The sequence below is a fragment of the Lissotriton vulgaris genome, chromosome 4_1 (genome assembly GCF_964263255.1).
Source record: "Lissotriton vulgaris chromosome 4_1, aLisVul1.2, whole genome shotgun sequence".
Taxonomy (NCBI): Eukaryota; Metazoa; Chordata; class Amphibia; order Caudata; family Salamandridae; genus Lissotriton; species Lissotriton vulgaris.
In genome coordinates this window covers 1,988,693,336-1,988,717,424 of record NC_141691.1, presented here as the reverse complement: position 1 = coordinate 1,988,717,424, position 24,089 = coordinate 1,988,693,336, and the positions used below count along the sequence as shown (strand labels likewise).

Sequence of the window (24,089 nt, the reverse complement as noted above, 5' to 3'; positions counted from 1 at the left end):
AGTGTCTATGAGCAATTTATCAGTACAGTAGTATGAACATATAACTACTATGTCCCAAACAAACGCCAATGGTAGGATAAGTTTAGAAGTAGTCCAGTGTTGATTAAATAGACTACCTAGAAGCACTGGCTTCTTAAGTGTGGTGGGATGTGGGTCATATAAGTCCCCTGAAACTGCCCAACCATACACAGAGCTGGGACTATCTAAACTCCATTTGACTTTGATTATTTGGAGCAGCTGTGTGGTCTACAGTCACCAGAGAGACACAGCATTTAGAAACTCACCTGTCCGTCGGTGCCCCGGTGTGTGAGCCAAGCGGAAGGGGAGGTATCGATATGGAAGCCACGAACATTCAAATAAACTTCCAGGCGGTAACGTGTATCGAGGGGAAAAAACGCGATAGGAGACACTGCTCCCTCGCGCGTGCGCAGACGGTAGTGGGGCGCCGCGATGACTATTCGTCACTATCCACATTTTATTGCGCAATTGAAATAATAATAAGATTCTAACTTGGAAACAAAAGTAGATGCAACAGCAAACCCCCTTAGAGAGGGCTGCCCTACGTAGTTGTTCAATATTTTCCAGTGCGCCCAGGCGCATGACCAGCGCGAGAGACACTGTTCTCTGGAGCATGCGCCCGGCGGCCTATATGCACTCCTCCCAGAGTCGATGTACAAGAATTGAAAATGTGCAGCGTATATCTCCCGATAAGAGAGCTGCCACTGGGCCAAAGAGCAACTGGACTTGCTTGGTGTTTGAAACAAGTATAACTATTAAATTTAGAGTGTGCTCTCATCATAGAATAAACCACCATGAGTTCGGTGGAAATATTCATTGTAATTATTTTATGGATGCAGATGAGCAGTCAGCATGCTGTTTAAATTGAATTCACATACTAATAAAGGAACAGGACCAGAATACGCCTATGGCTGTATTTTTGAAATGTAATACATCAATGGTCTGAAAAATATGTGCGCTAGCGCCAATCACTCAATGCTTAAAAGCGACTTGACTTGAGGGTCATCATATTCGCAAGCTAAATGACATGGGAATGAGAAGTGATTATCTTCACATGTCATTGAGGGAGGGATGTGGAGGGAAGGAGGTAGGCAGAAAAGAGGGGGACACACACAGTTGGGTTAGGTGAGCTGTCATTTAGCTTGCGAATATGATGACCCTCAAGTCAAGTCGCTTTTGCCATTGATGTATTACATTTCAAAAATACAGCCATAGGCGTATTCTGGTCCTGTTCCTTTATTAGTATGTGAATTCAATTTAAACAGCATGCTGACTGCTCATCTGCATCCATAAAATAATTACAATGAATATTTCCACCGAACTCATGGTGGTTTATTCTATGATGAGAGCACACTCTAAATTTAATAGTTATACTTGTTTCAAACACCAAGCAAGTCCAGTTGCTCTTTGGCCCAGTGGCAGCTCTCTTATCGGGAGATATACGCTGCACATTTTCAATTCATGTACATTGACTCTGGGAGGAGTGCATATAGGCCGCCGGGCGCATGCTCCAGAGAACAGTGTCTCTCGCGCTGGTCATGCGCCTGGGCGCACTGGAAAATATTGAACAACTACGTAGGGCAGCCCTCTCTAAGGGGGTTTGCTGTTGCATCTACTTTTGTTTCCAAGTTAGAATCTTATTATTATTTCAATTGCGCAATAAAATGTGGATAGTGACGAATAGTCATCGTGGCGCCCCACTACCGTCTGCGCACGCGCGAGGGACCAGTGTCTCCTATCGCGTTTTTTCCCCTCGATACACGTTACCGCCTGGAAGTTTATTTGAATGTTCGTGGCTTCCATATCGATACCTCCCCTTCCGCTTGGCTCACACACCGGGGCACCGACGGACAGGTGAGTTTCTAAATGCTGTGTCTCTCTGGTGACTGTAGACCACACAGCTGCTCCAAATAATCAAAGTCAAATGGAGTTTAGATAGTCCCAGCTCTGTGTATGGTTGGGCAGTTTCAGGGGACTTATATGACCCACATCCCACCACACTTAAGAAGCCAGTGCTTCTAGGTAGTCTATTTAATCAACACTGGACTACTTCTAAACTTATCCTACCATTGGCGTTTGTTTGGGACATAGTAGTTATATGTTCATACTACTGTACTGATAAATTGCTCATAGACACTCCCGAGGGTCTGCATTAAGTCTCGCAAGATGAGACATTTCGCAACATATGCGATTTCCAACTTGTCACTAGAGATGGGCTGTGGGGACTTTGGTTTGGCAGATGGGTATACACCACATGTGAGTTAGGTTCAGTGTGTAGAGCGATTGGCTTGGGCACCGTAAAGTTTCACTTACTGTGCTCTTTTTCTACACCATAGAGCGGGGCCTCCTACTCCCGAGCGGTTGCCGGGTGAGGTGAGGTCTTCACCCACACAAGGCTGGGTGAGTATCACTTAGAGGAAATGCCTCTAGGTGATTTAGCTATTATGCTTTTTCTTATATATGCAGAATATAATGTATTCATGCAGGTGTGTTCTTGTATACGGTCTCTCTGTATCCAGGTGGTTGTGTAGGTGTAACTCAATGTTGTAGTACAATTATTTTTTGTTTGTTGACAGGAAGAAGACAATCTTCTCCCACCAGTGGACGCCCAAAACGTTTGAATTTCTGGTAGATATGTATCAGTTTTTTACCCAACACATTTCGTGTGGTTGTAATTGCAGTAGCTTCCTTATATCTATGGTCCTGAAGAAAGCCGGGATAATGTCCCATAGGCTGAAACATGTCGACCGTCCTGCACAGCGCCATAGGGTAGACTTTTCACCAGGCGTTTTTAATTTTTGACACCGAAGTTTCTGTATGTACACTTTGTCAGAACTAAAGTAGTCAATTTTATTTCACCATTATCACTTGAGCACTGCACTTTATTATGTCCACTTAATGGCAAACACTATGGCTAGATTACTGACATCCATTCCCACTACGGCACTATATGGCCATATGTGGTATGGTATGATCAACGACTCCCACGTGACGTAAACTCCACCAATAAGGGTGGTCTGATGGGATTCTTTCTAGTTATATGTTGCCAGTAACCACCTACGGCAGCGATGCACACATGCATTCTATCTGTTTCTCAGTCACTGGTACAGTTACACACCATCGTTAGACCTGGTCTGTTTTGTTGTATGTTTCATAGTCTGAGCAGGGGTGTTAGCAGACAGGTCGGTAAATATGCCCCTTGACCCTCCACACACATTTTTGTTTTTGTTTGAAAAGAACAGTCTACCAAAACGGCAGATTAGACACAGTTCATGTGATCTATGCGCGTGCACAGCACCAGCCACGTCACACACCACAATTTGTCTGTGTCTCGCATCAGACTTCAAAGGCTGCCCCCCCCCCCCAATTAGACTTCAAATGCTGCCGCTCACTCACCCCCTGCATCAGACTTCAAAGGAATGCGCTCCCGCTCCCCCGCCCTCCTGCCACAGCAATGCCGAGAGCTTATTTTGCTTGCTACTCCTTGCCCTCTGGTCTCCGCCTGCTCTCCAGTGTGCTTGCATCTTCTTTCCTTGGCCCTGGGTGTTTGCTGTGTTCTCCCATTCAGTGCCTTCTCGACCCCGTACTTGATTGCTGTCCAAGCCCCAGCCCTCGCTGCCTCTATCATTATACACTCTCCCTGTGTTTTCCTGTTTCCCCTTGCTTTTTACCGGCTCCATCATTCTGTGCTTTGATAAACTGAACGCGCTTTGTAGCACTCAACCCTGCGTGTTCTTAGCTTCATTCTCTGTGCTGCTGCACCACATCACTCGGGGGCACCACCGCATCACTCGGGGGCACCACCACATCACTCGGGGGCACCACCACATCACTCGGGGGCACCACCACATCACTCGGGGACACCACCACATCACTCGGGGACACAACCACATCACTCAGGGGTACCACTCGGGGGCACCACCACATCACTCGGGGGCGCCACCGCATCACACGGGGGCACCACCACATCACACGGGGGCACCACCACATCACCCTAATACACCACCACATCACTCTAATACACCACACATCACTCTAATACACCACCACATCACTCTAATACACCACCACATCACTCTAATACACCACCACATCACTCAGCCCAACCACATCATCACTCAGCACCACAACAGCACTGTCCTTGCTTGCTACCAGATAAGCATTGCCATAGCCTATAGGACTTGCATTAGGAAAGTGTAAGCTACTGGCTTTGTGAATAACAATGCTATTAATTTATATATTTTCAAAGCCAACACATATTTAAAAAATGTGTCATTTACAATATCAATAGCTCACACTTTCCTAATGCGAGATCTATTGCATTGCAAATGCTTGTTGTGAATGGGTAGGTTGCTGTCGCTCGCAGTTAGCGAATATCTAAAATGGTCTGAACCATTTCCCATACTGTTTTCTGTAGTAGATGGAAGAAATATGAATGACCATCACAGACCAGTGGATGAAGAGGGCTAGTAGAATGTACATTATGCATATCATTTTATCATATCCAAAGGTCTTGGCTAACACCAGACCTAAAAGCTGTTTGATTGGGCTAGGGTAAAATGATGTAGCTTTTTTACAGGGTGTTCTTTTATGAAAAACAAATCCAGGTGAGCCGAGAGCCTCTTTATTATTTTCAGGATGGAGCATTTATGTCAGACCACTTAATATCTGAGGGGCTGCTAAATTCAAGTGACTGTTTTCCAGGTGTTTGCCTTGTCTGTCCCAGACAAACCCATCCTGTGTCCATGTGTTTATGCCCCTGCGCCTCTGCGAGGTCGAGGGAGAGGCCTGAGGTCTCTTCCACTTCGAGGCAACTCTATTTTGCTAACTGCATATCTGGGGTAAACAAGCATTTGCAATGCAATAGGTCTCGCATTTACGCGGGTTTAAGCTATTGGCATTGTAAATGACAAAGTGTTATATTTATGTTTCAAAAACCAAAGCATAAATAAAAAGCATTTTCCTTTACAATGCCAATAGCTCAAACTCAGGTAAATTTGAGACCTATTGCATTGCAAATGCTTGTTGTAAGGTGCCTGGCGACCTGTTTCTGGTAACTTTACACACGTCTTGTGTAACTTAATGAGTTTCCCAAAATTGACCCACTGCAATTAGACGTGCCTTTAAGCTTACGAATATCCCAGAAATGTAGCGCTCCCAGAGCTTCTTGAAGTGTACTCCGTCAGCTGTGTGATATTTCTCGCATTGTACAGCTCATGGCACCAAGATTACACATAACAAGCCGACTGCCTCTTTGTACCCTTAATGGTATTTATACAATGTTCACAAATCTCCCAGGAAGTAATACACTTTGATCAATGTATTTTGGGGGTCTTGGGACATGCAAGTAGTTTTCTGCTACTTCATGAAAATGGCATATACTACTATTTTCTTTAACAAATATTTTCAACTGTAAAATACATTACAAATATTAGTCATTTGTGTCCCCGAGATTAGGGTCATATTTTATGAGGTTTTAGGGTCATAAATGCATATTTCTGGGAGATTTTGGACATGTGCATTTCATAGAGATTTTGGAGAATATATTAAATTATTGATGTTGGCCATGGCTATGGTCTGTAGGTGTACAAGAGTGTAAAGGGGGCAGGTTGGCACAAAATAACTGCAATAGCTGAAGTGGTTGGTTTCCAAATAATCCGGTAAAACCAAGGTTGCCAAATTCCCCTGTCGGGAAGGGACAGGGCGTGTAGTGGTTAGCTTCCTGAGTCATAAGTCGTGCTCACTGACTTACTCTAACATCATAGGAAGAGACTTTATTGGAAACGTCACGGAGGTGGTGTTCCGAAAGCCACCGGACTGATGGAAGATGCGGGGTTAACGCTTTGGCCACAACTTGCAAAATCTGCTACAATTTACCAAAGAAAGTATGAAGTACTGAGGCATCCAAGATACAAGCGCAATAGAATAGATGTATGATAGAAATAATGCAATATTCAGACAAAGACTAAAATGACGCATAGCGAGGTAAACGTTTGCAAAGGATCACACATTTGGCAAAATGAGGAAGCAGTGATTTACATTTAAACCTAGGTTTTTCACTCTGTCTGCAAGGCAGCAAGAATGCTCATTCGGCTTCTAGTTTTACAGAAAAAAGTAAAACTTGGTTGGAGAACTAGAAGAACGCGATCAATAGGATACAAGTCCTAAAATAAATGTGTGGGGTACTGTTTAGAATGTGCATGACAATCAAAAGTAATGTTTTAAGAAGAAGCACCTCAGCCCTTTATTACCCACGCTGCTTTAATTGAAGTGGGTCTGTTTTTAGGGCTCGCCTGCTGTGCGCATGCGCATAGCTGGCGAAGCTCTATAGGGGCTTAAATAAGCTTTACCTAGACTGGCGATTGACTGGCGATTTGATGCTGTGCCCGTGCGCTTTTAGGTCAATGCGCAAGCGCATTGACCTAAAATGCGCGTGCACATCATCAAATCGCCAGTCAATCGCCAGCAGCACTCCTCCCCTGCTGCTTCACACCCTCATGCCGCTCTCCCCGCTCCGCCCCCTCCCCTGCCCGCCGTGTCGCATTTCTCATCCCCCCTCCCCACAGCAATGCCCTCAGCCGGCCGTACTTTCACTTTGACGGCCGTGTTTCTCCTTGTCTCTCGTGTCACCAGGCTGTGTGTGCTGCCTCCAGGCTGATTACAATTGTTTTCGAGATTGTTTGCCTGCTGTGTTTGCATGCCTTTGTAGCTGCTCGTTTGTGTCTGGACTGTAGTGAGGTGTTTTATTTCCAATTAAACATGTTGCTCTTCTTCGAACCTGAAATAAAGATTGTTTATAAAAATAGATCTGCCATGGTTTTTGATTTGGGTTACATTTTGTGGGTCAAACGTCAGGCGGGATAATTTCCTGTGAGGTCATCTGCCCCGAAGAGCATTGGAGCTCCCTCGAGCTGCCTGTCTGATCTTGGTCCAGTGACGTCAGTGGGCACTCTTCCATGTATTTCCTGGTGTGTTTATGAAGCTTGCTTGTTTCTATACTGGTTGCCAGAAAGAGTTCCGCTTTCGGCTACAATGTTTGTTGTTAACATAGCGGTTGCTGTCCGGTCTATCGGCTTTTAGCCGCTGTCAATAATAGGTGTTTCTGTTATTCGAGCCCTGGCTTCTCATTTTATTCACCTGGGACGGATGAAAGGTATTCTGAACGTGTAAATCTTCTGGGAGACGTGCATAATGCATGCATGAACAAACCAGGACACCTGCGCCTCTAGGCGCTTTCTTACTGAAGAAAGAGCAGGCAGGCTTGTTGAAGGAATTGTGTTTTCATTCGTGAAATCGTATTCTAAATATGAAAAAAAAAAATTTTTTAATTTTTGTTTATTTTTTCGGGTATACAAACTCAACATCAGCATTATTGCAATCAGTTCAAAACACAGTTTGGGTCCATTTACAACATAAAATATGCATTGCTAACTCCGAAGCAAGTCTCGGTAAAGGAACAACATGGTAATGGTTAAAATAAATATGAAACTTGCTGGTTGCATATGACAACTGCGTGACATAAAAACCACCAGAACCGTGACCTTTTTATGTGCGCCTTCATTTCTGTATCCGGTGCATTAACGCACTCCGCTGCCTCGTTGGCTTCTCGAGATATACACACAGTTTCGTCCACGGCGCTTTTTGCCGGGACTCAGCCAGTAGTCCATGTCCTCAGGAGCCTGTGTCATTGGCCTGCCTTTTTAGGGCTCGCCTGCTGTGCGCATCAAATCACCAGTCAATCGCCAGCAGCACTCCTCCCCTGCTGCTTCTCATCCACCACCACCGCATCCACCACCACCACTACATCCACCACCACATCCACTACAACCACCACCCCATCCACCACTACAACCACCACCCCATCCACCACTACCACCACCACCGCATCCACCACCTCCGCCGCATCCACCATCAACACCACATCCACCATCACATCCACCACCACCACCACCACATCCACCACCACATCCACCACCACATCCACATCCACCATGACATCCACCGCCACAGCCACCACCACATCCAACACCACCACCACCGCATCCACCACCACCGCATCCACCACCACCGCATCCACCACCACCGCATCCACCACCACCACATCCACTACAACCACCACCCCATCCACCACTACCACCACCACTGCATCCACCACCACCGCCGCATCCACCACATCCACCACCACCACATCCACCAACACATCCACCAACACCTCCACATCCACCATGACATCCACCGCCACAGCCACCACCACATCCACCACCAACACATCCACCACCAACACATCCACCACCACCGCATCCACCATCAACACCACATCCAACACCACATCCACCATCACATCCACCACCACATCCACCAACACATCCACCATCACCGCCACATCCACCATGACATCCACCACCACCGCATCCACCACCACCGCATCCACCACCACCACCGCATCCACCACCACCGCATCCACCACCACCACCGCATCCACCACCACCACCGCATCCACCACCACCACCGCATCCACCACCACCACCGCATCCACCACCACCACCGCATCCACCACCACCGCATCCACCACCACCGCATCCACCACCACATCCACCATCAACACCACATCCACCATCACATCCACCACCACATCCATGACATCCGCCACATCCACCACCACATCATCCACCACCACATCCACCACCACATCATCCACCACCACATCCACCACCACTTCACCACCACATCCACCACCACATCCACCACTGCATCCACCACCACTGCATCCACCACCACTGCATCCACCACCACCGCATCCACCACCACCGCATCCACCACCACCGCATCCACCACCACCGCATCCAGCACCACCGCATCCACCACCACCGCATCCACCACCACCGCATCCACCACCACCGCATCCACCACCTCATCCACCACCTCATCCACCAACGCATCCACAACCACCACATCCACAACCACCACATCATCACCACATCCACCATCACCACCACATCCACCATCACCACCACATCCACCACCACATCCACCACCACATCCACCATCACATCCACCATCACATCCACCATCACATCCACCACTTCCACCGCATCCACCACCACATCCATCACCGCATCCACCACCACCTCATCCACCACCTCATCCACCACCGCATCCACAACCACCACATCCACCACCGCATCCACCACCGCATCCACCACACCCACCACCATCACTTCCACCACCACATCCACCACCACATCCACCACCACTTTCACCACATCCACAACCACCACATCCACCACCACCACATCAACACCACATCGACCACCTCCACCACCACATCCACCACCACCTCCATCACCACCACCTCCACCACCACCACATCCACCACCACCCCCACATCCACCACCACATCCACCCCCACATCCACCACCATCACCACCACATCCACCACCACCACCACATCCACCACCACATCCACCACCACCATATCCCCCAGATCCACCACCACCACATCTACATGTGTGTGGCTCTGTGTGTGTAGGTGCAAATGCAATGTTCTTGGATTGTCGTCACAATAAAATACACTGAACATAATCTTCACAAAAGTTATTTACAAACGTTTAAGCTATTGCCATTATAAATTACAATAACTTTTATTTAAGTATTAATTATTTACAAAATTAAAAGCCATTGTTATTTGTAATATCAATACATCTAAGTCACGTAAATACAACACACATTGCATTACAAATGCTATAGGTGTCACATTTGCAAAAGTTAAAACTATTGACATTGTAACTGACAAAGCTATTAATTTTGCTACTTTCAAAACCAACACATAAATAAAAAAAGTGTCATTTACAATACCAATAGCTCAAACTTTCCTAATGCGAGACCTATTGCATTTCCAATGCTTGTTTAGGTTTCCCCCTGCGACAGCTCATGTGCAGTGGCTTGCAAAGACAGTATGTAAACAGGGGCTCAGAGCCTGCCCATTGCTCACTTCATTGTCACTCATTTCCTTTCTTCTCATTTCTCAGTGCTTGCCAGGTTTACTTAGTCTTTGTGTACGTGTCCATTGCGTTGAGCACTGACCAAGAACTGCTACCTTTCAGCACCCTGTGTCCTTCCTCTGCTCATGCGCTTTTGGGGGTACTTTTTTTGGGGGGGCTGCCGCACTCCAGAAGAGTGCATGCGTTTGCAGGCAGTCTCTCCCCAACCACATCCCTATCACGTGTTGTTGCTTGCACCGGTCCCAGTTCCTCCCACCTTTCACGCATTCTGTTGTTGCTTGCAGCGTCCATTCCACATTTTGTCAGTCATGCTTGCCCCTTTCCTTCCCTCTCCCTCCCACATTTTGTTGTTTCGCCTGTAGCATGGTATGTATGGGATTTTAATATTGCAGTGGATTTTAATGGCTAATCAGAATTGTGTGGCTTTTGCAGAGGCAGTAAGTTCCAGATCTTCGCAGCGAGGTAGGAGAAAGATCTTCCTCCAGCCGTGGTATTGCGGATCTGTGGGAAGTAGACCAGGGCCAATTGGGAGGAGCAGAGATGTCTGGTGGGAGTGTATTAGGAGAGGCGGTGGTTGAGTTATGAAAGTCCAGTGTTGTGGCGGGCTTTGTAGGAGTGGGTGACAAGCTTGAAGGTGATTCTCTTGTTGACAGGTTGCCAGTGAAGGTCTCTCAGGTGGCTGGTGATGTGGTTGTGGCGTGGGATGTTCAGGACAAGTATGCGTTCTGCCAACACAATGACGCTTCTTTTATTTGTCTTCGAAATATAAAAGACTGAGCAGAGATTCAAAGGTGGTGCAACAAATAGAGTTAAATTCACTTAGCTACCACCTTATGTATGAATCAGTATTTATGTCCATTATATCTAGGTTGTTCTTTTTCAGTGTTCATTTTTTTGTGGATTTTAATGGCGTTTTCCAAACCTTTTGAAAATCAGTGTTTATTCAACTGTCTAACCTCCAACATTAACAAAAACTGTGTTTTTGCAGCAATAGTTATAAAGCACATTTAATTTAAAGGAGAATGAATGCAAGGTATGTAGTCTTCCCATTGTCAGTGTGCCCAATGAACTTACTTTAGATTGTTTAAAGCATAGACAGTCTGTTTTGCACTCTCACTCAAATCTCACGATCTCTCACCTTCACTCTGTCAGGACTACGCTTGTTTTACAGGACTATTAATGGATTAGTAAGGGTGTTATAGTTAGATATTTTAATAAACAAATTCCTGGACACAGTTGGGAGTCATTCGCCCATTCCATACTGAATACTAGGACCTTCACAGGGGTGTGTCAACTCTTCCAACAACATGATGGCATGTGAAACCATAAAGTGTTCGCCAGAGTAATTTGAAGCCCTGAATTATTAGGAATCTGAATCTTGGCACTTTAAGCATGTTTGCCACTGCTTTTCTACTTTGTTTACCTGACTACATTAAGGTGGTCTTGCTGGTGTGTGGACATTCATAGCAGCAAAGTGTCCCCATTGCAAATGTCTCACTTTAGGCCAGCCCTGACCTTTATACAGACATAACATTGAAGTCTGGGACTTGGATTTGAGCCATGAACTTCTCTGGGCTCAAAGGCTAGCAGTAAAATGCAGTTAGATAAAAAGCCAGGATTAGCTGAAGATATCACACATTCCAATGGGGCACCTGGGAGTTATGCATTTTGTTGGTGTCTGGAAAATCTTTTGTCATGTTTTCACCACTATCCATAGTACAATCTTTTCACAGATATCGGTCACTACACCTTACAATGAATGTTTAAAGAAATGGGTATTTAGAAGGTGAACTGCTATCAACAAAGACTTGTTAGAAAAGGGGGCTGATGTATCAAAGGAGTTTACCCATTTTGGGTCTGTGGGTAAATGTGATAGTAAATATTGGCCAAGAGTCTTATGAGTCTGCCATCTCACCAATCAATGAAAGAATTCAACACTGCTAACAGATCAAATAGAATTTTTATATTCCCAGATTCTTTACAGTGTGACTAATAATTAGCTTAGACATCACACAGGCTTCTAAGCAATCAACCTTTAGCCCAAGCACACAAAATTAGAGGAAACCAAAGCAATAAGAAACAATATTTTAGTGACTTCCCTAATAAACAGAACTCAAGCAGAATAATATTAGACCAGTCAGTTCAGTAGCTCGTTAAAAGCAATCATAGAAGTACAATCAAAACTGTATAACACATCAGTAAATTCACAATTGAGTATCATAGACGAGCATAGTACACCCATGCTACAAAACTAGGTACATAGCAATATACATTAATATGATCAAAAATTTGCTAATATATTAAGGCTGGTCTTACTTGCTGAAAATTCAGAGGCCAGAGTAAAGTACAAATATACCTATGTTGCAGATCAGCCCATTTAGGACAAAATAAAACAACATATAAAGTGTCTAGTGTAGAGCTCATGTCACATGTACGAATAGGAGGGCCTGTTGCCTTATGCCATCCCACTAATAGCGGAGGGAACACAATCAGACGAAAGTATGTTAAAAACAGTCTATCCAAAACCGGCATATCCAATGTTAAGTACGGTTCTATTTTAATCATGGAATTCGCCATCACCTAATGTGTATAGCAGTGTTTATGCTGGGAGCCTAAAGTTCTTAATATGAGGGTATTCGCCATAAATGTTCTCTTAACCCATGCAATATCCGATTTGGAGATTAACTCTGGTGAATTATAGAGAAGGGGTTTACCCAAATCTATTGAGTAGTTTTTATACACCTCAGCCAAGGTATATGCAAACTATATTCCATATTCAAACAATCTCTCAACATCCTCCTATTGAAGTCAAGCTCACTTTTATCCCATAACGAGAACCATAAGAGTATGGGGCGCAAATGTATATAATCTGCTATAAAACCTGATCCTAACTCGTCGTGCAATTTTTCTGCTGGTACACTCTGCGGAATCAGTAACAATATCCTAATGAACTTGTTTTCGGCCACTTGTATGGAAAGGCAAGATTTATATCCACAGATCTCCACCCAAAAGGATAAAATTGGGACAAACTTCTCAATATAAAGTTGTAATAAAGACTTTATGTGGCTAAAGCCTCATTGCCTAGGGAAGGCATCAATACTGTGGGTGACTCTATTAAAAGACTGAACATGTGATATCAGATCAATGGGTCATCCAGCAAGAGGCCTACGTAAACTTGTCCACCTTTCCTATATAGTGATCCTTCATTGTATGGGTTTTAGTTTTGGTATGTTTGGGTCCCAATATCATAGTGTATGATTTGGTATAATTAATTTTAGGGTTTACATTTTCCATAAAATCAACATCATAATAATGGTCAGCCATTGTCTGTATGTGCGATAAGAACAGAATCATCTGCATACAGCAAAGCAGGGACCATTCTATTTCCTACATTCAGTAAATTTTTACAATGTTCCCTTAAAAACTGATCTAACTGCTTGATATACAAGAAAAAAAGCATGGGGGATAATATACAACCCTGCCAGACCCCTTCCCAACTGAAAGTACAGGGTGCATTCCCCTGACAGGTCATATCTTACAGAGGCTTCAAGCCCAGTCTGCAAATCATGCAAAATGTCACTAGGGCTTCATCCACCCCAATGTCCCTCAGAACAGCGCACAGTTTAGATCTCACCAATGTTTCAAATGCTGTGCTGAGGTCCATGAAGGCTAGATGTATTCTTTCCCTTTTAGCAACTGTGTATTTATTAACTAAGAGATATAAACTCAAATTTTGTTCTATTGTACCCTGTCCCGGTTTGAAACCAAATGGAATTACTGACAAGATATTCGTGTTAATTGCTCAATCCTTTACTCGCTTCAGCAAGACCCTAACCAGCACTTTTACTTCCGCATCTATCAGGGAGATTTAACAGTAGCATGCTGGGTCAGCTTGGTTCCTTTTTTGAAAAATAGGAACTATAACTGATTGCTTCCATGAAGAAGGAATATGACTTTGTGCTACTGCATTAAAGTGTTGTGTGATTAATGGGGATCAAAGGTCTACACATGGTTTAAAAAGGTCGCCAAGTCCCCGAACCGGACATGGCACCTTCCCAGATGTGAGTTCCATTATACCTTTCGTCACCTCCTCAATCTCAAAATAAAAATGTCTCTGGCCGGAGGTGCAATACAATTAGAATCACTGTTACCCGCATATATAGGTTTAAAGTGAGGTACCCAATTGTGCGCAGGTATTGATAAGCTGAAATCCAGTACTGTTCCTTCAGTAAATAATTCGCGATTTTCCAGAAGGCTGCACCGTCTCTAGTACTGCAAGCCTCTTTGAGCTTTTCCCAAGCTTCTCTCTTCAAGGCGCTCATTAGATTCCTGCTCACAACACATACACCCTTCTAGCGGCTTTTACTGCTCATGTCGAGCTTGTCTTTTGTTGGAGGCCTGCCTTTGGTTCTTTGCATGCCCTTGTACAGCTCTTATCGAACCATTTAGGTCCAGAGCTAATAGTCCCAATATTATGGCTGGTCAAGGCTAGCTGTAACTTTGTACAAATGCTAAAGAATGAGTACACAATGGCTTGGTCAAGGGAGTCAGTATTCAAACACACCTCAAATTCCCAGCTACACACATGTAGCAAACTCCTAAAACAAATTCCTCTGAATAACCTTACCCCAGCTAATATGTCTACCTTGCGCCTCAAGTGTAAGGGGTCTTTGTAAATGGTGGCGATCTTGGCCGTAAAATCATACCAACCAAACTCTGCCAAGATTGGGTTGTGATCACTAAAAATAATCTATATTGTTCTAAATCCCCCCAGTCTAACTTGCTGCTACCTCTCATACATTCCGTTGCCCTTTAAAAAAATATGAATTACTAATTCTCTCTCAATTTACTTTCCTTGAATGGCATTTTAGTTTGTGGTTTTGGAAATGTTCATCAGTGTTTATGTTTAAACTGACGAAGGTTGTTTCCATTTTGGTGGGCTTTTATCAGTTATTATAGGTTTCAACCTAAAACAGGATAGCCTAGGTATATCCTGCTCTCAGTGCACACACCTCTTGTCCTACAAAACTAGTGACCCACTAGGCTGCCTCTGCCCCCTCATGAGAAGTTTATCAATAGCAACCAGGTCAAATATCAAACGGGTGGAATAGGTGAAGCTGCAACTGCAACACTGTACGGAAACCTAGGGGTACATAGTCATTTTCAACCTATAAGTCACCCCATTGGCTAGGCTCATAAGAAGCTTTGGCTTCACACTGGTGTCTTACGCGGACGACACACAAATAACAGTATCCATCAACAGCTCGTCCGCTGACACTGCAGTTCGATTCAAAGACTGCATGAGCCACATAGGGAAGTGGATGCAGGATAATTGTTTAAAGAGTAATACATCTAAAACAGAAGTAATGCTCTTTGGCAACACACCCGTTAACTGCTCAGACAGATGGTGGGCCAATCACATGGGCTCTCCTCCGATACCAGTCAATAAAGTAAATAATCTTGGAGTTCTCTTCGACACAAAATTGTCCTTTGAACCCCAGATTATTCATACTACATCGGCTTGTTTTTTCATTCTAAAAATCTTGAAAAAAGTACTCCCACTCATCCCATTTGAGCTAAGAAAAATAGTAGTCACAGCACTTATTGCCTCCAGGATGGACTATTGCAACGCCCATCTTAATAAGAAAGGTGGGGTATTGGCAGTGATCTATCATGGGTCAATCAAGGCAGTTTTCCAGCCCATCGTTATGGTGGCATGTGAAGGGCTATCTTTTAATTTCTATGTATCCCACTACCACACTTTCAAAGGAAGTTTACTGTACAGACCACTAGGAGCTAGAAACTCATTTATAGCCGTACTAGGTAATGTACTGGAAGAAGGTTTATGAACAGATGCCTACACGGTTATGGGAGACTTCAACTTTTATTTAGAGGCCCTTACTGACCCGGACACATTGGCCATGTATGATATGATGAAATGGCGCGGACCTGAGACAGCTGGTCGCCGGGCCCACTCACTCGGCAGGACATACCTTAGATGGTATCTCCTCCAACCACCCAGGTCTCAGGTTTCCAAGACTTCTGCCACTTGTTTGGTCGTACCATGCCGCCGTCTGATTTGAGTTGACATTGATGGGGCTAAGAATGAGGGGGCAGTGTTCCAAGGCCCTGTAGCCACTAGAGCATGGAATATAATTGAAGGAACAGCTTTGCAGGAGCTTCTAACTGCCACAGCAGGTCAATTGAGAGTGGGAGTGGACGAAACATCTGTAGTTTATACAACTTGGCTGGAACAAGCTTGCAAGACTCTAGCTCCAGTTAAGACCTTTCGCGGTAAAAGATCGCAACCATCAGCGCCATGGTTTACAGAGGATTTGTCAAAATCAGAAACTCTTGTGTAAACGGCTGGAGCGGAACTGGAGGAAGGGCTAAGGAGAATCTGATAAAACACTGTATAAGCACAGTCTGCAAAATTATAAACTGCCTATTTGTGCCGCCAAACAAAAGTACTTTGAAATTTGTATTGATTTGGCAAAGAATTCAGCAAAAGAGCTATTCAGAACTGTTTCTAATCTGGCCCCTCCAGATCCAACCAGAGTCCAACCCAGCCAGGAACTGTGCGAAGATATCACCAAGTTTTTCCTAACCAAAGTAGAATCCATCTTTTGCGCTTTCAGTGGGGAGATCTCTGGGGGTGTATATGCAACTGCGGAGGAACCAATGTTAGCAACAGTTCCCTAATGCAACGTTTGAGAATTTCTCACCAATATTTCTTGAAGACTTTCAAGAGCTCCACACGGCTGCAAACTCAGGGTCACCATATGATCCATGTCCAGTGGCAGTGGCCAAGCTGGCTTCGACCCTTATCGCATTGTTGCGATTACCAATTTTTAAATGGAATGTATGCAACGGGGCAGTTTCCTAAATGTTGGAAATTAGCCTCTATCCTGCCCCTATTTAAAAAAAATAATCTGGATCCTAACGATCCCAACAACTTCCGCCCCATTTCTAAACTTCCACTCCCAGTGAAACGGATAGAAAAAAATATGAATACACAACTCAGTGCCTTTCTAGCAGAGACACAAGCTTTGGACTCTTCTCAATATGGCTTTAGGTAAGGCCATAGCACTGAGACTGCCCTCATTAAGGTGACAGATGAGATCAGGAGAGCTGTAGATCGGGGGGCAAGGCAGTTCTGGTGTTGCTGGATCTGTCTGGTGCCTTTGATACGGTCCATTATGATATTTTGAAGGACCGTCTAAAGCAGAGGTCTTCAAACTGTGGGGGCGCCCCCCCCTGGGGAGGCGTGGATCTGTTCCCAGGGGGGCGCAAATGGGCCTGCAATTACATGTAAATGAAGCTAGCCTGGAAGCAGGAAAGGCACCACGTTTCCAATCTGTCTTCATTTACATGAAGCAGTTACAGAGCATTAAAAAAAAAAAGTTAGGACGGTGTGGTGTTCATAGTCTGTTACAATGGTGACGAGTTATTGTTGTTTTCTGTTTTAAGAAGAGGGCTGTTTCCTGTAAAATAGGGGAAAGATGGCGCATTGCAGAGTTTCTTACTTGAGGAGCGCCTCATTAATTAGGACATGCTTAGTATATACTTGGAAAGTGTTAGTTGGTTTAGCACAGCATTTTTAAATTTACTGCATGAGGCACTGTAAGGTAACCATCGAAAGCACTTGAATAACATGATGGAAGATTGCTTTTCTCACAGGTTCTAGGACCAGTATTTAAAAATCGGATTGCACCCATATGAGAGTGATTTCTCCTCCTTTGTGTCTGCCCATAGATACAGTCTTTAAACTGCGCTAAGGAACTAAATAAAAACATGAGTCAGCGGCACAAACTGGGACTAATTCAGACTCCAACTTTTACACAAAATCAAGTTACTTGGATTAACCCAAGACACCAACTTCAGTCTCAAGGACCACACTGCTAAGGAAACAAGGACAGCCTGGTACCATCAGACAGTAGGCAATAATGTGCAAAAAAGAAATAACTAGACAGTAGGAGCAGACCTTCTCTATCAATGCACCTAGGATCTGAAACAACATTAATGTATCTATCAGGGCCTCACAAACACTGCTGAGAAAATAGCTAAAGACGAACTTCTTTTAAGAGCACAACATCACAGTGCAGTAACGGTTCAATTCGCTGAGAACCCGGTGCCCCTTCAATCAGTTCTTGACACTGCATGGGGCTCAGCAGTAGATATGACATAATTACATCTACGATTATAATACCTCATCGCTTCATCTGAATTATTCTCAAGGGGAAAAACTGCCAAAAAAAGAGAAACATAGTAGGGAGCCGCGTGCTGAAAAAGTTTTGGGATCGACTGCAATAGAGGCTTCGATTGGAGAAACTATAGCTTCACACCCACCTTCCTTTATTCCCCCAATCAATTCCATGCTGGCATCTATGCTGCACTTGGACACGCCACAGGAAAATGTTTCCAAGTCTTAGAGAATTAGAGTGCTGCATAAATTAGGCAAAAAAAGAAGCAGGGAACTCAAGGTTGTTCCTACGTTTAGGAAGATTGCAGTTGCTTTATATGGTGAACAGATTCAGAGCATTGCTTAATCTCCACAATGGCCCCCACAACGCTAAGGATGCCTGGCCTCCACCTTGGGGGTGCCAAGGAGTGGACGCCTCACAGGGAAAGCCAGAATGGGTTCCACAGCGGTATTCGTACAAGCGCCTTGAGACCCTTGCGGGTGAGTAGTGCGCTACACAAGTATCAATTTACATGTATTTACATTTTAGAGCATGGCTGGTATGGAGTGGTGCTTCGAAAAAAGGAGATGCTCTCAGCCTACGCTTGGGAACTACCCGATGGCTAGGGGTGACGAGATAGTCTTCACCCCTAGCAAGCGCTCCAAGCATAACATAGTTCTCTTTACAGTCATTCACTTATCTCCACACCCTGCTGACTTATACGTTTACCCACCTGTTTCAAACATTATCGCTCACAAATTTTACACCTTCATTCACCACCACTCGCCCATTGACCAAGCCAACCATAAAACATCACACAAATACAGTGCTTGTTTTTCTTGGCATCCGATCTTAAGATTGGAAGAAACAAAACTACAAAACCCACAATTCAACGATCGGGTGCCAGATAAGGTACAAGAGCTCCGAGCAGCAACTCTCCTACGATTCTACTAGGGTCAGCAGATTACAAACTGTCCTTACCCTCGTCGCTCAACCGAAAATCCCGCAAATAGAGCAGCACCTCCTGCAGCCCGCAGAACAGGCTGAAGCCGCCCTCGAATGGGGTGTCGCGGAAGAATAGCTCGAACTCGGCGGGATCGCGATGTCGGCCGCCCCGCCAGTAGCCGTAAGCCATGGTAAACTGGTAGAGGTCAGTGAGCAGCGCCAGCGAGATGTCACCACAACCCAACGCCATCCTTGCTCTCTATTCTGAGGCGATGGGGCCACTGCGCATCTCATTTTGCGCATAGGCGTGGCCACCATGTTAGCGGACATGTTAAGGTCAGGCAAAACAAACTTGCGCTTATGAGGTTTTAGTGAGGGTTCGCTTTGAGTGTTATGCCTGATCTCAAGGCGACAGCTGATGGGACGTAAACACGACCAATAACCTATTATAGTGTTTCAATAACGGCGAGCTCCTGTCAGTTTGCAAGTGTGTATGTATCTGACCACGTGTCCGAGTCAGTGCGTAGCTTTTTCGTAAAGATATCCAGGAGTTGTAGTTCCCCAGTGTTTTTTTATCCATACAAAATCAAGAGTAACCCTTGTGCGGTTAGGTTAATGAATGAAGAGACCTTTTATTTTTTTATTTTTGCTGTTTTATATAGCGCGAACTCGCCCCATAGGTATTGGGGCGTATTACATGAGCACCAGTTACATGTCAAGATGCAAGAACAGTATATGTCTGGTACTAAAACTTTAAGAAATGTCTTGAAAATGTGCACACTCCACCACAAGATAAATGTGCACAGTAGATCATGTAAATATTGCCGCTTCTGAGCCCATAGAGGGGTTTTCTCTGTAATGTTGCGATGGTGGTGGAAGCCACCAGCCTCCCACTGCATGGGGTGGTCCTAGGAAAGCTGAAGCATTCCATATAAAAAATATATTTAATCAGGAATGCTGTTGTGTAGAGAATTAACAGGCGCCCTCCCCTCCCCCCTGCGCCTGGGGGAGGGGCGCCTTTAGTTGTGCCACGGGGCTGAGCCTCCTCTGGGGCCCCTGGCTAAGGAAGGGGTTGGCTGGTGAAATGAAACCTTGCAGAAACGAAACTTACACAGTGAAATGAAACCTTGAAGGAAACGAAACTTAGTGGGTATTTAAGGCTGTGCCCTGGGGGGTTTCATTTTCTTTGTCCCCTCGGACCACAGCTGGCTACTGGAGCGTTGTTGATGTGGAGAAAAGGTTTCCGATTGGTGGTGGCGGAGGTAGCAGGCTGAGTTGTAGGGGGCCATGGCGTTGTCTCTAGCTTTCTGTTATTTTTTTTTTCTGGTTCATTCTAGTGTTGTGTTGTGTGTTAGTGTCTGATCCGTGGGTTGAAAGCGCTGGGACACTCCTTTGGAGTAGCTGAGCGCTATATAAAACACCCACATAACATAACATAACATAACGTCTGGGGGTTCAATATTCTAGAAAAGCAAGCAATCAGATGGTGCATGAAGGGCAGGTGGCTCATACAGCTGCATGACCGAGCAGGTCTCAATCTTGGTGTCACTGCAAATACGCTCCTAGGTTGATAATGTAGATTTTCCTAGTATCTATGACGGAAAGTCTTAATTTTATTAAAGACACAGAGTTGAGTATTATGCCTTCTTTTCTTGCTTTATTTCAAATAGCAGCAAGATAAGTAAACAAGCATTTACAATGCAATGGTTTTGCCTTTGTTAAAGTTAGAGCTATTGTCATTGCTCTTGACATTATTTTTATTTATGTTTTTTTTAACATAAATAAATGGCATTGTCATTTACAATGCCACTAGCTTTCTCTCGCAAATGACACACACAAACACACACCCCCACACAGAGCCCCCCACACACAGCTACACAGAGCCCCCCACACACACAGCCACACAGAGCCCCCCACACACACAGCCACACAAAGCTTCCTACACACACAGCCACACAGAGCCCTCCACACACGCCCACACAGCACAAGCAGGCAACAGGGGCACACGGAGGCACAAGCAGGCAACAGGGGCACACAGAGGCACAAGCAGGCAACAGGGGCATACTGAGGCACAAGCAGGCAACAGGGGCACACGCAACAGGGGCACGAAAACGGAGGCACAAGCAGGCAACAGGGGCACGAAAACGGAGGCACAAGCAGGCAACAGGGGCACGAAAACGGAGGCACAAGCAGGCAACAGGGGCACACAGAGGCACAAGCAGGCAACAGGGGCACAAGCAGGCAACAGGGGCACGAAAACAGGCACAATCAGGCAACAGGGGCACGAAAACTGAGGCACAAGCAGGCAACAGGGGCACACGGAGGCACAAGCAGGCAACAGGGGCACACGGAGGCACAAGCAGGCAACAGGGGCACACAGAGGCACAAGCAGGCAACAGGGGCACACGCATCAGGGGCACGAAAACGGAGGCACAAGCAGGCAACAGGGGCACGAAAACGGAGGCCCAAGCAGGCAACAGGGGCACGAAAACGGAGGCACAAGCAGGCAACAGGGGCACGAAAACGGAGGCACAAGCAGGCAACAGGGGCACCCAGAGGCACAAGCAGGCAATAGGGGCACACAGAGGCACAAGCAGGCAATAGGGGCACACAGAGGCACAAGCAGGCAACAGGGGCACAAGCAGGCAACAGGGGCACGAAAACAGGCACAATCAGGCAACAGGGGCACGAAAACTGAGGCACAAGCAGGCAACAGGGGCACACAGGGGCACAAGCAGGCAACAGGGGCACACAGAGGCACAAGCAGGCAACAGGGGCACACAGAGGCACAAGCAGGCAACAGGGGCACACGGAGGCACAAGCAGGCAACAGGGGCACGAAAACTGAGGCACAAGCAGGCAACAGGGGCACGAAAACTGAGGCACCAGCAGGCAACAGGGGCACACGGAGGCACAAGCAGGCAACAGGGGCACACGGAGGCACAAGCAGGCAACAGGGGCACACGGAGGCACAAGCAGGCAACAGGGGCACACGGAGGCACAAGCGGGTTGGTGTTGGAATCTTCACAAGAGGCTCCCAGAGAATATTCAGAGGTTGACAGTTCTAGCTAAAAAAAAAGCCCTCTTCTCATAAAATCATATCCTATGACCCATTAACTGACATCTCTCTTTTTAAGTAACTTCTAAATATCAAAGTGTTTAGAAGATGTTACTGGAATTAAAATCAAAATCAAAGAGGAAGGCTTGTCTCCACAGATATACAACATTAAAACATAGGGGACAAGTCATCAAGAAAACAGACTACTGCATGTCCCTGGTGTAATTTATGAACATACTAAAAGATGTCCAACCTGAGCAAGGCAGGATGACAGAAGCCTGGGTTACTTCTGATCACAAAGTTGACCAGCACATCCATTTCCAGTAAGGGTGGCTTTGAAATTGCTCTACAATGCTTACAAATGTTTCTGAAAAAACAGTGACACCCGTTAGGGAAGCCCTAACCGCGAGAGCCAGATCGCCGGAGCTGCGCCTCGGGGGTACCACACGGCCCGACAAAGCTAGGCCTGAAGATCTGACCCAGGAGCCCGGCGGTGCAGCTGAGTGCAGCTGAATCTCCTTCACTCGCTCTGTCACCCCCAAAGTAGGGTTCGCACCCCTCACTGACAGCGTCCAGCGCCGTGTCCGCCAAGCTCCAGACCCGGTGACCACCCCCTCCCCCAGCCCCGTTCCTTCCTTACCTTCAGCCGTCATCGGATGACCCGCTTCCGATGTGTTGGCAAAACCAAACTCCAAGCTGGCCACCCCTCACTGACAGCGTCCAGCGCCGTGTCCGTCAAGCTCCAGACCCGGTGACCACCCCCTCCCCCAGCCCCGTTCCTTCCTTACCTTCAGCCGTCATCGGATGACCCGCTTCCGATGTGTTGGCAAAACCAAACTCCAAGCTGGCGAGTGAGTGTTTACAGGTGGCTGCAGAATGTGCGGAGCCGGGGCATAACGTGGACACAATAATCTACCGCCACAACCTGTCTCCACATTCAAACACTCCGAGCAGCGGGCGGCACGCAAATCCCGGCACTGGACTCCCGGGAATGGAGCCAGGACGACGCAGCTGGCTGACCGGGGCCTCCCCGCCCCCTGCTCTTCCCAAACCAAGAGTGCCCCCCGCAATGCTGTTCAAGGGCAGCTCCACGGGCATTTGGCAAATCCTCGCACTCTGTGTGGGGCTAGTGCAAGATTTATAGCTATTTGTCTGCTAAAACTTCCTTTTTATTTTCTTGCCAACAACGTGTCTGTCGCTCTTGTAAGTTGAGGTGGGTTTGGTGCGGAAATAGTTTTTTGCAACTTTACACGAGAAATAAATCCCGAATATAGCCTTTCCCTTTACACGTGAAACAGACGGGGTTATTTTAAGGGAACGCATGTACAGCGAGATTTTATCTCCCTTTGGATTCTGTTTAATTATTACATGTCTTTCATTAGCACTGTATGCGGAGGAAATATATTTTTTGGGGGGGGGCGGCGAGATGCTGAATGGCATGCGTGGCCTGCAGAATCGTTTATTTTGTTGAACACGAAAAATGTGCCTCCTCTGTCTCTTAAATTAAATATGTATCATCTACTTCAGAGCTTCGTTGGGGCCATGCCCCAGAGTGTTGCTACGTGACCTGCACAGGAGAAATGGCACTGCGGGAACAGGGCGGCCCAGGCAGCTGTAGGGGGGCGGGAACGGGAGCCGAGGCAGCGGTAGGGGGCGGGAACAGATATACAACATTAAAACATAGGGGACAAGTCATCAAGAAAACAGACTACTGCATGTCCCTGGTGTAATTTATGAACATACTAAAAGATGTCCAACCTGAGCAAGGCAGGATGACAGAAGCCTGGGTTACTTCTGATCACAAAGTTGACCAGCACATCCATTTCCAGTAAGGGTGGCTTTGAAATTGCTCTACAATGCTTACAAATGTTTCTGAAAAAACAGT

The 24,089-nt window shown here is 46.0% G+C and overlaps 1 protein-coding gene across 2 annotated transcripts in view; it reads right to left on the bottom strand.

The window, feature by feature from the left end:
- Positions 1–19,429, bottom strand: part of NAPRT (nicotinate phosphoribosyltransferase) — a 368,826-nt gene extending 349,397 nt beyond the window's left edge. The window contains exon 1 of one of the 2 annotated variants that reach the window (XM_086966311.1): positions 19,184–19,429. In XM_086966311.1, the coding sequence (XP_086822437.1) occupies positions 19,184–19,397 (214 nt within the window). In that variant the 5' untranslated portion in view covers positions 19,398–19,429. The remainder of the gene's footprint in view (positions 1–19,183) is intronic. The other variant, XM_086966312.1, reaches the window with a different exon arrangement.
- Positions 19,430–24,089: the final 4,660 nt, after the last annotated feature.